This window comes from Dipteris shenzhenensis, chromosome 27 (genome assembly GCF_047967505.1).
Source record: "Dipteris shenzhenensis isolate YYH24624 ecotype China chromosome 27, Dip_SZ_1.0, whole genome shotgun sequence".
NCBI lineage: Eukaryota > Viridiplantae > Streptophyta > Polypodiopsida > Gleicheniales > Dipteridaceae > Dipteris > Dipteris shenzhenensis.
Genome location: NC_141622.1, coordinates 34322085 through 34338880, shown reverse-complemented (window position 1 = coordinate 34338880; position 16796 = coordinate 34322085). Strand labels below are relative to the sequence as shown.

The following is a 16796-nucleotide window of genomic DNA, read 5'->3' as shown; positions in this document are numbered from 1 at the left end:
TGGGTCAGCTCGTCCATGTCCTAGTGGAAACTAAAAGACTGTGACATGAAAGCTTGAAAGTGTGAGGATGAGACTGGAGGCTGGGTAATGACTGGGTGAGATGGGTACGATATGGAGATGATAGTGGCCTGGATGAGGCGATCCCAATAAAGTGTGGGAACATAGATATGACCCCTCTAAAGTAGGTGTCATAATTGGTTAGAAAACTGTAACGGGAGAGGAAGGGAGAGATGGAAGAGATGATTTCCGCGACAATCCCTCTATCCCTAGGGAGAGTGGAGCAATTGATGTCATGGGTATGGGTATGGATATGTCACTGGCAGTAGCTGTAGCTGAGGATGTAGAGACTGTGGCTGGAACTGAAGCTGAAACTAAGGCTGACGCTGAAGCCGAAGATAAGGATGTAGCAGAGGCTGAGACTGAAGCTGAAACTGAAGTTGAAACTGAAGCTAAAGCTGAAGCTGAAGCTTAGACTGAGCTGGACCCCGCCTTTGCTTTGTTGTCAACTCCGAGTCCACTTCGGTTGTAGCACGTCTTCACATCCTCGAGTTTCAGTTGTGTTTGTTTCTTGTTTTTATAGTCATCTTTCTTGGCTTTATCCGTATCTTTGCCACCTTTCCCCATTTCTTTGAACTGATCCCATGTCCTTGGTGAAGGTCTTAGTGCAAGAGCAGGAGCGAAAGCACGAGACCCCACCCCTATGGTGGGAGGCACACCCAATCCTGGGGGGTGAAAATAATGAGGAGGTAAGAGGCTAGAGAAGAGGCTTGAAGGGGAGGGGGAATTTGAGGCAAGAGGCTAGGGGAGAGGTTAGGAGGGCGGGGGGAGGGGGGGGCGGTCAGCCGACGAGGAGGAGCAGCCCGTGCAAGAAAGGGCGGGCCAGGCGGACGAGAGGGCGGGGCAGCAGGGGCAGCAACGGTGGAGCTGCAGTGGGCAGGGAGCTGCAAAGGAGGTGGAGCTGCGTGGGGAGCAGGCAGAGCGGCAGCCAGGCGAGGGGCGGCCAGGCGGAGGGGCTGCAGGGCGAGCGGGAGCAGCAAAGCGGGGAGAGTTGGAGGCTGGCGGAGCAGCAGAGCGGGGAGCTGTGGGCGAGCGAGAGGAGAGCAGAGCGGGGAGGCCAGTGGGCAGAGCTGAAGCAGAGCGGTGGGAAACCAAAGCACAGAGAGAGAGAGAGAGAGAGAGAGAGAGAGAGAGAGAGAGATTGTTGGGAACCAAAGAGTTGTGAGTAGGGAAGAGACCGCTCAGAGTGATGCTAAACCAGAGTAATATTTTTTCCCCCTCTCCCTGCCTCCGTCCCCTCCCCCCTGCTGCTCCGCCCCCTCCCCCCTGCTGCTCCCCCCCTCCCCCCTGCCTCCGCCCCTTCCCCCCTGCTGCTCCGCTCCCTCTCCCTGCCTCCGCCCCCTCCCCCCTGCTGCTCCCCCCCTCCCCCCTGCCTCCGCCCCTTCCCCCCTGCTGCTCCGCTCCCTCTCCCTGCCTCCGCCCCCTCCCCCTTGCTGTCCCACCCCCTCCCTGCTTGCCCCTCGCCTCCCCCCTGCTGTCCCGCCCCCTCCCTGCTTGCTCTCCCGCCCCCTCTCTTCCTCTCACTCCTCCCCTTCTTCTCCTCTCCTTTCTCCTCCCTCCCTCTCAGCTTGCCCCTCTCCCCTCTCAGCCCCAGCCCCTCTCCTCCTTCCCTCCCCTTCCCCCCTGCTTCCTCCTAGCCTCCTTTCCCCTCCCTTGCCCCCCGCAGTTTTTTTTTTGGAACGGAAGGAGCTTTTATTCTGTTCGAGTCGGCCTTCTCACCTTGATTGGCGATGGATACCCCGTCAGCCAATCCTACTCCATCTCCACCGGCCGCGAAAAAACTCACTTTCTCTAAAGACGAGTTGCAGCAGCTCAAGAAGGATGTAGAGATTGAGTGCTCTACCACATTGCTAGCACGCATCTTCGGGTCTCACCCTTCCAGATCCCAAGCCAGAGACTGGATGCTTGCGGCTCTCTCCCCAGACCTCGCTCCTCGATTGGTAGATGTTCGCCTTCTGGGACGAGGTTTTTTCCAGGTTGTTTTTGACACTCCAGAGGCTGCGAGCACTGTGCTCAAGGCCGAGTTTTTACACCTGGGACACAGGAAGATCTTCTTTGAAGCCTTTCACCTTGGTTTCGACCCAGTAGAGGCAGATAAGAAAATCTTCTCGCTCTTCATCAGGTTCCCCGGCCTTCCCCAGGTTTACCATCGACTTCTTTCTGTTATTGGGGAGCATTTTGGCGCAGTTGCTGAGATCCCACCCCTCCCTGGGTTGCCATTGACTGCAGCAGAGGCAACCAAGGCTGATGGGGTTCCTAGAGTTAGGGTCCTTTGCAAGGATCCTAACCTCGAGATGGACCACGTCATGATCCAGCGCCCGGATGGTTCCTTTTTTCGCCAGAGAGTGGAGATTTCAGGCAGGCAGGACCAGTGCAAGATTTGCAGGACCTCGGGACACTTTGCCAGGGATTGTCCCAGGAAGAAGAAAAGGCCTAAGAAGCCCTCTGGTACAGCTACCGCCTCAGGGCATCGACAGGGGGGACAGGGGGGGGATTAGACCCGGCACTTGCCCCTCGACCTCGACAGAGGGGTGGTACAGGTCCAGCTCCTGCTCCTCGTTCTTCACGTGGCGGTCCTGCTCAGTCAGGTGGTGGTACAGGTCCAGTACCTACTCCTCGGCCTCGTCAGGGGGGTGATACAGGTCCTTCACCTGCTCCTCGACCCCCACCTCCCTCAGGCACACGAGACGCTTTACAGTGGGTTCCAGTACGTGTGCAGGTCCCTCCTTTAGTTCAGGAGGGTACCTTAGTAGACGCTGCTTCACCTCGAGCTGTCCTTCCTGTCTCACCTTGCACAGTCCGAGACGTTGAAGCTTCGACCTCCTCCCCAGTTGCAGCTTCTTCCTTAGATCCAGCACTGCCAGATGTTCCTCTTGAGGACGGAGAGATCTCCGCGGCTGGGCGGACACCGGGTAGAGAGCATTCCTCACTCCCTCCCTTGGATAGGGGGAAGGGGATAGCTTACACTGTTGATCCTCTTCCCTCACAAGGGATCCTTCGTACTCCGGTGTCTGGATTGCTCCACAGGAACTCGTTTTCAGCCTTGGCAGAGAGTTCATATTTCCCAGAGGAGGAGTTTGTGCCTGCTACTTTTGGGGAGCCAGTGGTTGGATTTCCTATTGACAGGGCTTCTTCTTCAGGTGCCAGGATTCTTTCCCCTATTGACTTTCCTCCACTGGGTTCCTTTCCTCCTTCCTCGAGCAGGAGGTCTTCCCTTGTTGAGGGGTTTGTTTCCGCCACTAGGTCGGGTAAGGTGTTCCACTCTACATCCTCCCGTCGATGAGGATTATCAGTTGGAACATACAGGGCCTAGGTGGCGTCCCACATCGCCGCCGTAGACAGCTGATCCGGGATCAGCTTCATCCAGGTGTTACTAGGGGTCCCATCGATATATTATTTATTCAAGAGCACAAGCTGGATTATAGAGATTGTGCCAAGTCAGGCAAGTTGCTTTCAGGACATACTTTTTGGTCGCCTGCATTGGGCACTAGGGGAGGCACTTCTATTTCAGTTTCGCAGTCGGTTCTCCCCTTAGTTGTTGGGCACGGAGTCATTATCCCCTCTAGAGCTCAGTGGATTATTCTTTTGATTGGAGGGCGTAAGGTTGGCTTCCTCAACCTATATGCCTCCAACATTAGAGGGGAACGTGTCCTTATGTGGAAGACTTTGCTCTCCTGGGCCCCCATTGTGGATTCTTGGGTGATTGGAGGTGACTTTAACATGGTCGAGTTACCTTCAGACAAAAAAGGGGGTAGAGAAGGCAGACTTCACTCTTGGAGAGAGCAGCTTGGGATGCCTTCCTTTTCCATTTCTGTGGCAGAGATACTTGGTGTGATGATGCCTTTCTTATTCAGCCACAGTCCCTCCTGTTCTCTTGGTCGAACAGGAGGCAACAGATGCCTATTCATGCACGCATTGACAGATTTTATGTAGATGACTGGGCACTAGACAGAGGTGGATCGGTATGCATTGCTGCGGGGGTTTCCACCTCAGACCATTTCCCTGTTGTTCTGGCTATCTCAGAGCCTCACTTGAGAGGCCGATCTGCCAGCATCAGGATTCCAGATGCCTTTTACACAGAGGAGGACCTTACAGAGGCAGCCCTACGGATATGGTTTGCTCATGTCCAGGGAGGGCAGCCACATCCTTCACATTTAGCCGCTGCCCTCTCTGGTATTAGCGACTTTTACTGCTCAGTTGCTTCTACCAGGAGACGAGATATTCTCAGACGTGAGATTGGTGTTCGCCAGCAGTTAGCAGCTTTGCAGAGGGAAGAGCAGAAACGGCCTTCAGATGCTTGGATTCAGGAGCGCCTTGCTGCAGCGAGGGCTCATCTGCAGTTATTGCTTGATCAGAGTCAGAGAGCAGAGTATGCCTTTCATGCACGGGAGTCCTGGATTCAGATGGGTGGTAGAGTCAATAAACACTTTTTCTCTACTCTTGGCCCTAGACATAGTAGAGAGAGTGTATCTCAGCTTATTGACTCACATGGGGTTTTACAGACAGAGCCAGATGACGTCTTACGCATAGCTTCAGATTTCTATGCCACCCTCCTTACTGCTGATCCTGAGACACACGATATAGAGGATGCTAGACAGGCTATTTGGCAGAGTATCCCAGTGTTGGTGAATCCGGATATGCATGTTCTACTTGACGCACCTTTCACCAACACAGAGTTCAGGACTGCACTTTCAGCCCTTCACAAGGGCAAGTGCCCAGGTTTAGATGGCCTCACCCCGTCTTTTTTCATTGCATTTTGGGATATGATTGGAGACTATATTACTTCAGCCATGCAGGCCATTTGGGACTCTGGCGAGATGCCTGAATCGCTTACAGAGGGCCTCATCCACCTTATCCCAAAAGGAGGTAGCAGAAATTTATTGTCCCAGTGGAGGCCTATCACACTTCTGGGGACTTGTTACAAGATTCTGGCCAAGGCTATCAGCCTCCGATTGCAGCCACTTCTCCCTGATCTTATTCATGACACTCAGACGGGATTTGTATATGGCAGAAGTATTTTTGATAACATTTTTTCTTTCTGGGAAGCTTCAGAGTGGGCCATGCAGAGTGGCCAGAATCTTGCCATTCTACTGTTGGATTTTGAAAAAGCTTATGACAGAGTAGATTGGAGTTTTTTGGAGGGCACCCTTCTACGCTTTGGATTCACTGATGTTTGGATCATAGGTGTTTCCTCTTTGTACAGATCAGCCCATAGCCAGGTACTTATTGGTGGGGTAAGGGGTGAGAGATTTCAGATTTCGAGATCAGTCCGTCAGGGATGCCCCCTTGCTCCTTTCCTTTTTTTATTCGTGGCCAAAGCTATGAGCATCTATGTTAGATCTCAAGCTGACATCTTTGGGCTGAGACTCCTATCAGAAGAGAAGAGGAGCTGCTTGACAGTGAGTTGGCTGATGACACAGCGATTTATTTGGATGCCTCTCCACAGACATTGACTTCTTTCAGGACAGCATTGGATTTATTTTGCTTGGCGGCAGGGGCGCAGATAAATTGGCATAAATCCAATGGCTTTTGGATCAGTGATGAGGACACTCCAGTTTGGGGGCTTGACATAGGGTTCACTTGGGTTCAGAGGGGTGTGCCTATCAGGTATTTGGGCTGCCAGGTCGGCTTGGGTATTTCTACCACACAGCAGTTTGCTCCCGTGTTGGAGAGCATCAGAAGGAAGCTTCTCTTTTGGAGCTCAGCCAAGCTGGATCTTGCCTCTAGAGTTGTGGTGGTCAACCAGGTCCTCTTGGCCACGGCCTGGTTTATTTGTTCATGTTGGTGCCGTTCTAGGGACTGCATCATTCAGCTCAGAAGACCGATCAGGAACTTTCTCTGGAGTGGGCTTGATGGCATAGCAGATGCCTTAGCCAGAGTGGCTTGGGAGACCCTCATCCTCTCTACACAGGATGGGGGTCTCAATATTATTGATCCAGATTTACAGTGCAGAGCCTTACTTTGCAAGATAGTGGTGCGAGGACTTATGCCAAGACACGAACCGTGGAAGGACTTTCTTATCAGCAGCATACAGAGGTGCACACCTTCCTCAGGAGGAGACTGGATGAGTAGTGTTAGATGGATCTTCACCTCAGCACACCTCAGATCACCTTCATCCCCTCTCATGGTTGCCATTCTGAAAGCTTGGGCTAGTTTCAGAAGCTCTCTTCGGAGGATTCCTCCTTCCTCCCGGGAAGAGATTGATAGGCAGCCCATCATGTGGAACGACAGTATTTTAGATAATCGTGGCAGACCACTGGGTGCCTCACTCTACATGCAGTGGGCCAGGTGGGAGAGGGGACCTGCTTCTTCTTTGGGATCTTGGAAAGCTTTCCGTAGGCTTCCAGAGGAAACCAAGTTAAGGTTGACAGGACATCTCAGAGGGAGTGCAGGGAGGATCTTACAGATTGAGACAGCCCTTCCAGAGGCTTGGATAGACACAGATGATATGCCTCACTTCCTCCACTTGGGCAGGTACTTTCTCGAGAGGCGGGGTTCCACTTCAGGTCTTAGCCTTCCGAGATGCACAGGCGGATGCTTTGGTTTTCAGTGTCCAGGATGGTGGCAGATTGCTCAGATCTACAGATGATATATTGCTTGAGTCTGCTTTTCAGCCTATCAGGGTCGTAGGCCTTTTGATGCAGGGATCAGATTCACAGTGGTTCTTAGACCCTGACCCCCAATTACTCTCCACCGGGTCTTGGAGACTTTGGCTCTATGGAGGAGTTCCCATCAGGTATTTACAGTGGGACCCCGGAGAGTGAGAGTGGATTGATGCGGGGCATCGAGAGAAGACCATCCCCTTCTTTCGTTACACGGTCAGTAATGCCAGGAGATTTCAGCTCAGTAGTAGAGGCTGGAGACCCTCCAGAGTTCCTCATTGGGAGACTTTTGGTATTACTGCGGATCAGCAGAGGTACTTCTGGAGGAGGCTCTGGAAATCCCACAGGAATAGAAAGATCACTATCTTCTTTTGGCTTTCTATTCATGGAGGGATTGCAGTGAACCTTTGGAGGTCCAAATTCGGAGCCGACCCTACTTGCCCTCGTTGCCTTTCTGCTTTGGAGTCTATTCAGCATTGCTTATGGGATTGCAGACAGGCGAGATTGATTTGGATGGGGATAGCCAGGATCTTCAGTCACTTTGCCCATTCCCCACTCTTTATGACTTGGGGCTCGGTGGCTTGGCTTTCTCTTACAGGACCTCAGGTTTTCTATGAGGGACTTGACTCCTCTCGGGCCATTTCGGTTCGACGTCATCAGGTTGAGTTCTGCTCGTTGGATGTGGTTCCACACCGTCCTTTTACAGCTGTACATGCCTCTGTGGATACTTCTTGGGAGATTATAGCGAGCATAGCAGCCTGGCATATCTGGAGAGCCAGATGCACAGAGGCTATGGAGGGTACTCAGGTTCATCCCTTGCACACATTGGCTAGTATCTGGACAGACATCGTACACACTCTGATGGCCGTATGGACGGGTATGCAGGGGGACTCCCGTGCAGCCTCAGCTAGGAGGGCTTCTTTCTTCAGGGAATGGAAGGATTCTCCTTTCTTCTCTGAATCTACTACAGGGTTGAGATGGCACTTTCAGCCTCAGCCTTGGTTTCTTTCCACCTCACTCTGAGGGGTTTTTTATTATCCTCATGATTTCATGATGTATTCCGCTTTGAGCTTGCTCTCGCGGGTTTTTGTTCTTACTTAATAGAAGTCTTTTTCATGAAAAAAAAAACTGCATTTTCAACATCTTTGTAAGTCCAACAGAAGTTACCTTGTAAGAAAGACTTCGGAGTAACCAAAATTTAGTGCAGCATTAATTACAATTGCCCAAAAGTATGCTAAAATGGCAATAATCATCAAATTATCTCTACACTTGCACATGTACACCTCACACAAAAAGAAAGACCCTTGGTAACAGATTGTAACATTTCAAAAGGACCTTTCTGAGAATGCCCTACATAGGAGGATCGATAACACAATCTGATACAGCCCTCCAAACTCAATTATGAACATAACGCTAGGAGAAGCATAAAAATTTCTAATCAACCCAAAAGGCTCTCATTAATACTCCTTTTAAAATGATGAGAAACCGATTTGTCATTCTTCCTGCTACATGGCTACTAAGGACCCTACTTATGCAAACTATTCCTGCACCCGCTGTGTCAAAATCTTTTTCCAGTCCTTTCATTATGATAACACAGAAGAGCTTTCTTTCAATACAAACAGATGTATTATAAACAATCGAGTCAATTAAGGTTCCATGGCAGTCCTACAAAACAAGAAATAGTCAAATCTTCCGATTTGGAGTTACAAAAGGTGGTCGAACAGGTGACGGTTCACCCAGGACGACCTTTTGGCGGATGAGCTGTTTAAATGCAGAGAGGGCAGCTGACTGTAACGCAGGATCACGAGATGGGCCAGAGTGTTTAATAGGCCCTGCAGACTGTACACAGCTTTGGAGGATACTGATAACTTGGGGAGCAACTTTTGGAAATGCACATGCACACTGTGTGATGGCTCCCAAAACACCTTGCAGAAACTCAGATGAGCCACAAACATTATGGTGAATAAATGACACATGAGCAATTGCCTGCCACACACATTTTCAATTAGCACCAATGAGGATGCAGGCATTTCAGAGAGCAACGCTCTTTGAGAAATTTGGAAAACAAGAAAGCCGACAGATTTTCTGAATAGTAAATATTCTTGAATAACCATAGTATGCTTTTCTTTAATGTCAAGTTCAGGTGAAAGCACTAGGGAATCAATAAAATTCTATGAGAAGTTCTTCCTACCAAACTATCACCTTCAAGCATTCGCTTTTTCAAATGACTAACATGAAATACGGGATGCACTATACATCCTTATGGCAAGCTCACCACTCTTCTGAAGTATTATGAATGGACCACAGTAGCGCAGTGATAACTTAGGACATTCACCAATCTTTACAATTTTAAAGCACTCCAATCTTCTTCAAATTCCACCTTGCGTCTATGTGGACTTACATACCTTTTAGCTCTATCTTGAGCTTTCTTAATACTTTCTTGCACGTGCCTCAACATCTGATGCATGTCCTAGAGAAAGTCTTTGGCCGCTTCTACGCTTCTCTCTCAAGCCCTACAAATGGTGGAGCTCTAGGATGAAATCCCTACATCAACATAAATGTATTTAGCACGTGGCTATACGCTTTGCATCTTATTACCTTTGGCTCGGCCATTGTGTAGCTTAAGAGTTGCATGTTTGATATCACCAGTGGTGAAAAGTAAACATAAGGTGGGACGGTGTAGCTATGGGAGGTGTGTGACTATGTCTTTGAGAGGGAATGTGGACCTCCACTCAAGAAACTTCCGCCCAAAGTCCTTGGAGTTATTTAAATAAAATGCTTAGGAATGGTGATACACTCATTTGGCCTCTGCCTCAATCGAAAGATGTTGCTTGGTTTGGGTCTGAATTGATAGTGCAAGGCCTTACACTCATCGTACCAACTACTATGGACGACCGATCCAACGGGTGGTGCGAGGGAGGGACTGGGCGATAAGGGCGGCTCTATCTTCTAGTAGGTGGATATCATCAAGGCCATCAAGCATAGTGGAAAGATGGGCGGTGTAAGTGGGGGCTACTCTGTGATCGCAGTGAATCTCTTGGAAAGTGGTATTAGTGAGAATTGGTGTGCTTGATGGTGTGTGGGGGATGGATAGGCTGAAAAATAGATATGTATGGTTAGCTCCAGGTAGGGGTATGCGAAAAGAGAAATCTATGATGTGGGAAGCAAAGGCACGGATCCCTTGAGATAGTCAACTACACTGGACCGTCCATGTTTGAAACAAGTGGTCCACCGAAAGAGGTCCATCTCTCTAGACCATTGTAGATGATTAGTTGATGCATCCTGCACATTATATGAAAGTGTACCCATATGAAGTGAGTGGGGATCATGTTCTCCGGAGACTCCAGAGATGCTTGCTTCTTCTAAATCAATGTCAAGAAACAAAATTTATAATCGATGTTGAAGTCTCCAAGAAGGAGAACTTCCCCACAACTCAAAAAGTCCATGATATCTAGGTATAGCACAACATATGGGGATGCCTCTCTCTTCTCTTTGACTCTTTGGTCCATCCAACCGGCATAAATGGCAGTCCTTGTTAGAGGCCTGATCTATCAGAGGTAGAGTAGGCTTGAGTGGAGAGGTTCCAAGTTCTCTTTTAGTCATGGATGATCCACACTAAGGCATCAGTTCCAGACCAAATCATTTTTGGCTAAGTTTGAGGTCTCCACACTACAACTTGATGAAGCATTGCAGGTGATCATATATCTTCATAGAGTCAAGGATTTTGTTTCGTTGACCTTGGGCCAATGCAGGTTACCATGGCTTTCCCTATCCGCATCCCTGACATTAGTCGCTGAGGGCAAAAGAGATGTTCGTATGCCCATACATGGAGATGGTTTGAGCCCCCATTCAATATAGCCTTGAGGCCCCCTCTATTCGGCTCACTTATCACCAAGCTAGCCAAGTTATTTGAGAGGGTCTCATAAAGCTACACACATATAAGACCTAGTTAGGCCCTAGCGAGCTTCTTGTGAAGGTCAGCTTCTAGAGAGACCAATACTTACGGATACTAGAGAAGAGCTTCATCGACCCACCAGCCACAAATCAACCTCCCTCACTCTTTGAGCATTTTGATCGGGTAGTTCCGTGCTTCCTCACTAACTACGCATTGAAACCCAAAGGGCTGAGGGCATACCTAGAGAGGGTTGCATATGCACTATATGATCTGAGGAGACCATAGGAGCACTTTGCCTTCAAATGCCCTACATAGTATGAGATGCGAAGTCATCACCACTATCTACGACATAGAGACCAGCCGCTTAGGGCACATAAATAAGCTCAACCAAACTCTAACTAGAGTGGATCGTTGAGTTCTTCCGCTTTGATAGAACAGACAAGTAGGGCTCAGGGAGATGAACAAGAAATACGACAAACCCATAAACGTGTCGATGCACAGATCGCTTGGGGATCTCCTCCATGTTTCCCAGACCAAGGACACAGTTGACAAGTCTGACAGTGGTACTTGTCTAAAAGTGAGCCACAGCTAGGAGACCACAGCAGACCACACATACCGGTAGATGTCAACGCTCTATCAGTGGTTTCATGCTGTCGCAGCCCCATCCACCACTAGAGCCTCCTCTGTCGAGACCTTATCCAGTCTTAATTGTCTCTTGGACTTAATTCCGCACACAGCCTATAGAAGACCACCACAATGATGCCACACCACACTTTTCATGCTCTCCATGGGCTCAAGCACTTTGTACTAGTATTTATGTTTATTTTTGTATTTGTCTTGGGTGCAAATGCCTGCAAGAGGCTCACCTCATTGTACGTGGTTTTTTCCATCAAATAGACCCTTTACTCTTTAATAAGCTTCTCTCTCTCTCTCTCTCTCTCTCTCTGTCTCTCTCTCTCTCTCTCACACACACACACACACATTCAAAGAAAGAATTTGCCTCTGAAGCTTTAGAGGAAGAAAAACAGAAGGGCTAGCAAGGCACTAAATGCCTATAAGAGGCCTACCAATCGGATATACTCCGAGGGCGGATGCCAAGGTCTTGTTCACTAAAATGGGAGTCAATCTCACTTGCGAGACAGCTTGGAAGGTGGGCAAGGCGGATGCACTAGTAAGGCCACTAGTGATGAAGCTCATGACTGCATTGGACAGGTCCACCCTCATGGGCATGAGGGCAACCTTGAAGGGTAATAAGATTTATTCGGATGATGATCTCACTCTCCTACAGCGAAAGCACCGGAGGAAGTGTATGGTATGCCTGATGGCAGCAAGAGAAGCAGGGAAATGGGTTGCATACAGGGATAGTAAGGTAATCATCCGAGAGAGAGGAGAAGGAAGAGAAGGAAGATGGAGAGTTATAACGGTGTCGGGCCCATGGGATGAGTGCACACAGTGGACTGAAAATGGCAGTGTAGAATTGTTATGGCATCCTTTGGTCGAATCCGGGAGGGTTCTTGGAGACATACACTGACAAAGACATGATCTTCTTACTGAGACACATGAGATCCCAGAGAGAGGGCTGCCCACAATGACAAGATTCACATGGGAGTCAAACTCACAGGAGGGAATTGAGGAGAGATAGTGGGGTACGAGGCTCTAACGGCGTGGCTGTCCTTTTTAAATCACACCTGAGACCTGTGGTACGTAGAGAGGAGCATGCACGACATGTGTGGATACGAGTCTAGCTACCAGATGCCCAACCGATCTTCATTGCGGTGTGCTACTTCCCCAAGACACATCGTCTTAATGCACGTGTCGTCACTACAGAGGAACAAAGCCTATATGAGACAATACATGATGACATTACAGAGTTCTCCAGACAAGGACACACCCTCCTTCTGGGGGACTTCAATGCACAAACAGGAGATAGACAAGTGGGCATGCTATTGCATATGAGAGAGATCCCCACATAGCTTCGGAACTAGATGTAGTAGAGCTTGGGATACTAAGACACTCCGCACATGCCCCATATGTGATAGGGTACGGGTGACATCTACTTAAGTTGGTGGCAGTCCATGACCTGATCAACTATAATGGTCTCTAGAGATGGCCATCATCTGGGGGACTCACTTGTTTCCCATATGGCAAGGGGACAAGTACAGTGGACTACCTACTGGACCCATTAGCTTTGCCTCATGGATACACGACTTCATTGTATCCCCTCCCCCACTCAAGGCTGACCACTCATACCTGGCCTTCCATATGTCTGCTACACAGGGAGAGCTCCTCCCACGCCTGCTCGTGTCCAGATCCACTTTGACCATGCCCTTGACCCAATATATGTGAGCCACTTAGCCAAAGAACTTCCGACCCTACTTGGAGATGATACAAACCTCGCCCACGCCTCGGACACCCTTGTCTCAGTGGTACAGGATGCTACCACCAGTTCTTTCCCCACAACCTGATGCTGCGGATGAATTCGGTAAGGGAAAAGTGAACCTCAGTAAAGATGATAGTGGTTATGATCAGCAGTTTCATAGAATATTCATACTTGGCTTGTGATATACTTTAACCGGTGCTTTGGTGGTAAGGTGTTTTGGGACTTTTACCTTCAAAAAGGCAAAATTTTATTTTCTGGTGCTTGTTACCGAGTCTCTTATGAATTGTTAAATACTATCACTTGTAATATAGCATTTTCAGAGTATATGAGACCCTCAGTATGGACCCGAGATAGGAAGATGCCTCAAAACCCTTAGTTCAATGACAAGTGCAAAGCGGCAAGAGTCCACCTCACATGGGAGCAAGCCTTGAGCCATTTGATGTCATATGAGGCACAGTGGATCTTCCGACGATTGACAAGTCGTAAGAGGCAGGCCTTCCTCACACACAAGATGAATGAGATGATCAGGTGATTTGGAGGAGAAGATCCGACCACTGGATGGGGCTTCTATCGGAGGGGCTTCACCTATTCTCATCATTGATCCAGATGTGTGGCACACTTATGCATGATCTCTTTATGATGTCCCGATGCAGGCACTACCTTATATGTCCTCTATGCCCAAGCCCACTACTTGTCACTTATTCACTACATGAGGACCTACGTACCGAGCATTTTGCACATGGGCATGAGGTCTTGGCCCTGATTCAAGCATAGATGTTCAACCATGCTGTATGTCACGGCTTTCCACCTGCTTGCAGCACTACCACTATCGTACCGATACACAAAGAAGGGAACCCATGGATACTAGGAAAAAGCAAAGTCCATCAGAGACAAGGCACAAGCATATGAGATTTATCTTGAGTCTTGGAATCTGGAATCTGGATACAAGAAAAGGAAACAAGACTACTGAGGCTCCTAGAAATTACAAAACTGGCTGCTACATGCATGATCCACTCAGCAATGTCCACATCAATGATCAATCTAAATCTGCAGCATTGTGGTTGTTGCCCTCTTCGTTGCTGGCCCAATCCTTACCATTCTTCTCCTACCATCCAATGAATTCCTCACGGCTGTACCCAGCATTCATCTTCTGAAGCAAACGTAAGTTTGAATGCACAAACACAAGGTCACTTGCCTTTTGCGTCCCAAGTCTGTTCCTCTTCTTTGATGCAATGTGCCCAAAGCTACTCCACAAGCGCTCACAAGGAGAGGAGCTTACTCCTTGACTCAAAATGCGGGATAGCCAATTTCTGCAACAAAGGTGTATCAGCCCCATAATCCTCCCACCATAGAGCAGACCCCACAGTATACCTGTCCCTTTGTGCATCCTCAGAGCCACACATTCCATATTTCTTCCTATAAAAAGTCAACTCATCCTTTACTTGCCTTCGCTCTTGTGCATCTGGTACCATTTGCTTCAGTATCTTCTCCCATCCTCGCATCACCTCCTTATCCGACTCTTGCTTGTTACCTTGAAACTCAGGATCCAAGACATAAGCTGCAGCATGCAAGGGTGAATGATAGGAGTTCCACCGCTCTACTGCCAAGTCTTCTAATTCATGCTTCCTATCAGGATTAGTCACCATGGGCTTCACTATTTTCACCATATGATTGACATCCTCCCAATAGGCATCAGATAAGCATAAAGACTTGCATTCCAAGGCATTTGCACTCTTTGATTCCTTCCACACCTCCCATTCATTACACACAACAACCTGCCTTAGAGCATTTTTTACCTCTAGAAGACACTCCAACATGATGAAGTTGTATGCAAAACGTGTCTCTGAATACTTCAAGAGGTCTTTGGAGGCAAGCTTACGATACTCTGCAAGAATGTAGTGGTGTCATGTGATAAAACCAATAATATCCTTTGCAAAATCAATTATTGGATGCACCCAAGCAAGCTTCCCTATGTCCTTCAGCAAGTTATTCAAGCAATGTGCCATGCAAGCACTAAAAGTGAGCTTAGGATAACGTGCCTCCAAAATGCAACCTGCTGCCCTATTGGAATTCTCCCAATCTGCTATGAATTGAATGACATGTTCAGCCCCCACCTCATTAATAGATTCACACCACAAATCAGCCAACCTCCCTGCTGTCTTTCCACCCTCCGAGTTATCAATGGGCTTCAAGAAGCATGACTTACCCCTACAATATGCAACTATGCCCTGAATATATCAACTACGTGTATCACTCCATCCATCACCCATCAAGGTGGCATCAAATGTCTTCTGTTCCTCTTTGACAAGCTTCAAAGCCCGCTCTATGCTCTGCTTCTCTCCTTCTAAAATCTTGGTTCACAAAATAAGGATTGCAGGCTTGATTCAAGGCAATGTCACCGCTATTAAAAAACGCCCCACTGCATCATCTACCTCTGCCTTCCTACCAGGGTGGGTGCCAAGTGGTAGCTAAGGAAGTCTCTTGCCCTTTCCAAGACTCAAAGTGGCAACTGAAACAGAAGGCATAGCTGAAACTGGAATACTGGTAGACAATGCACTTCCAACAGGCATAAAAGCTCGAGCACCATGCTTAGATGCATTTGCCAATGCTTTTAAGCGTTAAAAAACATTGTCTGGCACTGAAGGACATTTGCTAATGCCTTTGTTCTGCACTCCTAACAAGTAAGCTTGCACTCTCACTGAACTGCCAGTATTTGGCTGCCCACAATAGCAGCATGTCCATTTCGTGAACCTCTTGCAAGCAACTCCTCCGGATTTAGAAGGTCCACTTCCTTCCACCAAGGGGATTGGACATCAGGGCGTGGAGGAGAAATGAGAATTCGAACTTCAAAGTTGATTGTTGTAACTTGTTCGCTGCTCTCACAGTTGACTGTTAAAGCAACAAATTGAAGTCCATCAATATCAACTTGGTACATTGCACAATAGGCAAATATTTGATGCATTGATACATCATACAAGCAATTAATTATGACCAAACTGTCAAGTAACTTGCACACAGCATTGTCAATGTGCATATGTATATAATTTTTGTAGTAATGTACCTGCAGGCTGCTTCGCTGAGGCTTGAGTGACCTCTTGAGTCCGGACTCCTCTCTGCTCTGCTCAGCTCAGCTCTGGTGGTTGAGCGCAACAGCCTGTTGCCAACAGGTCGTACAAGCTAGCGTAGCTGCCAAGTCCCAGCCTCTAGCATCAAGCTAGAACTCTGCTTTTGCGTAGCTTTCACCTATGGGGATATCCACCTTGTTATGCCTAGTGGCTCTATTCTTGTTCTACAGAGGGTTAGACATATACCAGGACTTGCTACGAGCAAGATCAATACTGGACAGTTGGTTGAGGCAGGTTATCATGTCTCTTTGGGTGATCATGCATGGAAGATTGCTAGAGGCAATCTAGTTATGGCTAGGGGATCACGGGATGGATTCTCTTATGCATTGCATGTATCAGGTGTCCAGGATAAGATGCTTATGATTAGTAAGCAGCCATCAGCTAGTTTATGGTATGCCAGACTTGGACATATGTCTACTGCAGGTATGGAAGCCCTTACAACATTGAGATACATTCCTGTTATGGATGTCTCTCAAATTTTATGTCATGATTGTGATGGTGATCAGCAATCAGGATCCTCTTTTGTGAGGAAGACTGTCAGTGAGAGGTATGTTGAGCCATTGCAGTTGGTTCATAGTGCAGTTTGTGGGCCTATGCCTACTGTTTCACTGGGTGGCGCGATATGAGTGAAGCAGGGGTGCCCACTCTCACCAACCCTCTTCGGACTGTACATCGACGAGATCGCATCCTTGATAGACCGCCTAGGGGGCAAGGGATCACTACTGACCGACATCATG

The 16796-nt window shown here is 48.4% G+C and overlaps 1 protein-coding gene and 1 pseudogene across 3 annotated transcripts in view; both read right to left on the bottom strand.

Moving 5' to 3' along the window:
• Positions 1–8116: 8116 nt before the first annotated feature.
• Positions 8117–16796, bottom strand: part of LOC147884198 (uncharacterized) — a 54683-nt gene continuing 46003 nt past the window's right edge. For all 3 annotated transcript variants that reach the window (XM_087398488.1, XM_087398489.1, XM_087398490.1), the window contains one exon: positions 8117–8645. In XM_087398488.1, the coding sequence (XP_087254614.1) occupies positions 8343–8645 (303 nt within the window). In that variant the 3' untranslated portion in view covers positions 8117–8342. The remainder of the gene's footprint in view (positions 8646–16796) is intronic.
• On the bottom strand, positions 14040–14604 carry LOC147884199 (uncharacterized; annotated as a pseudogene).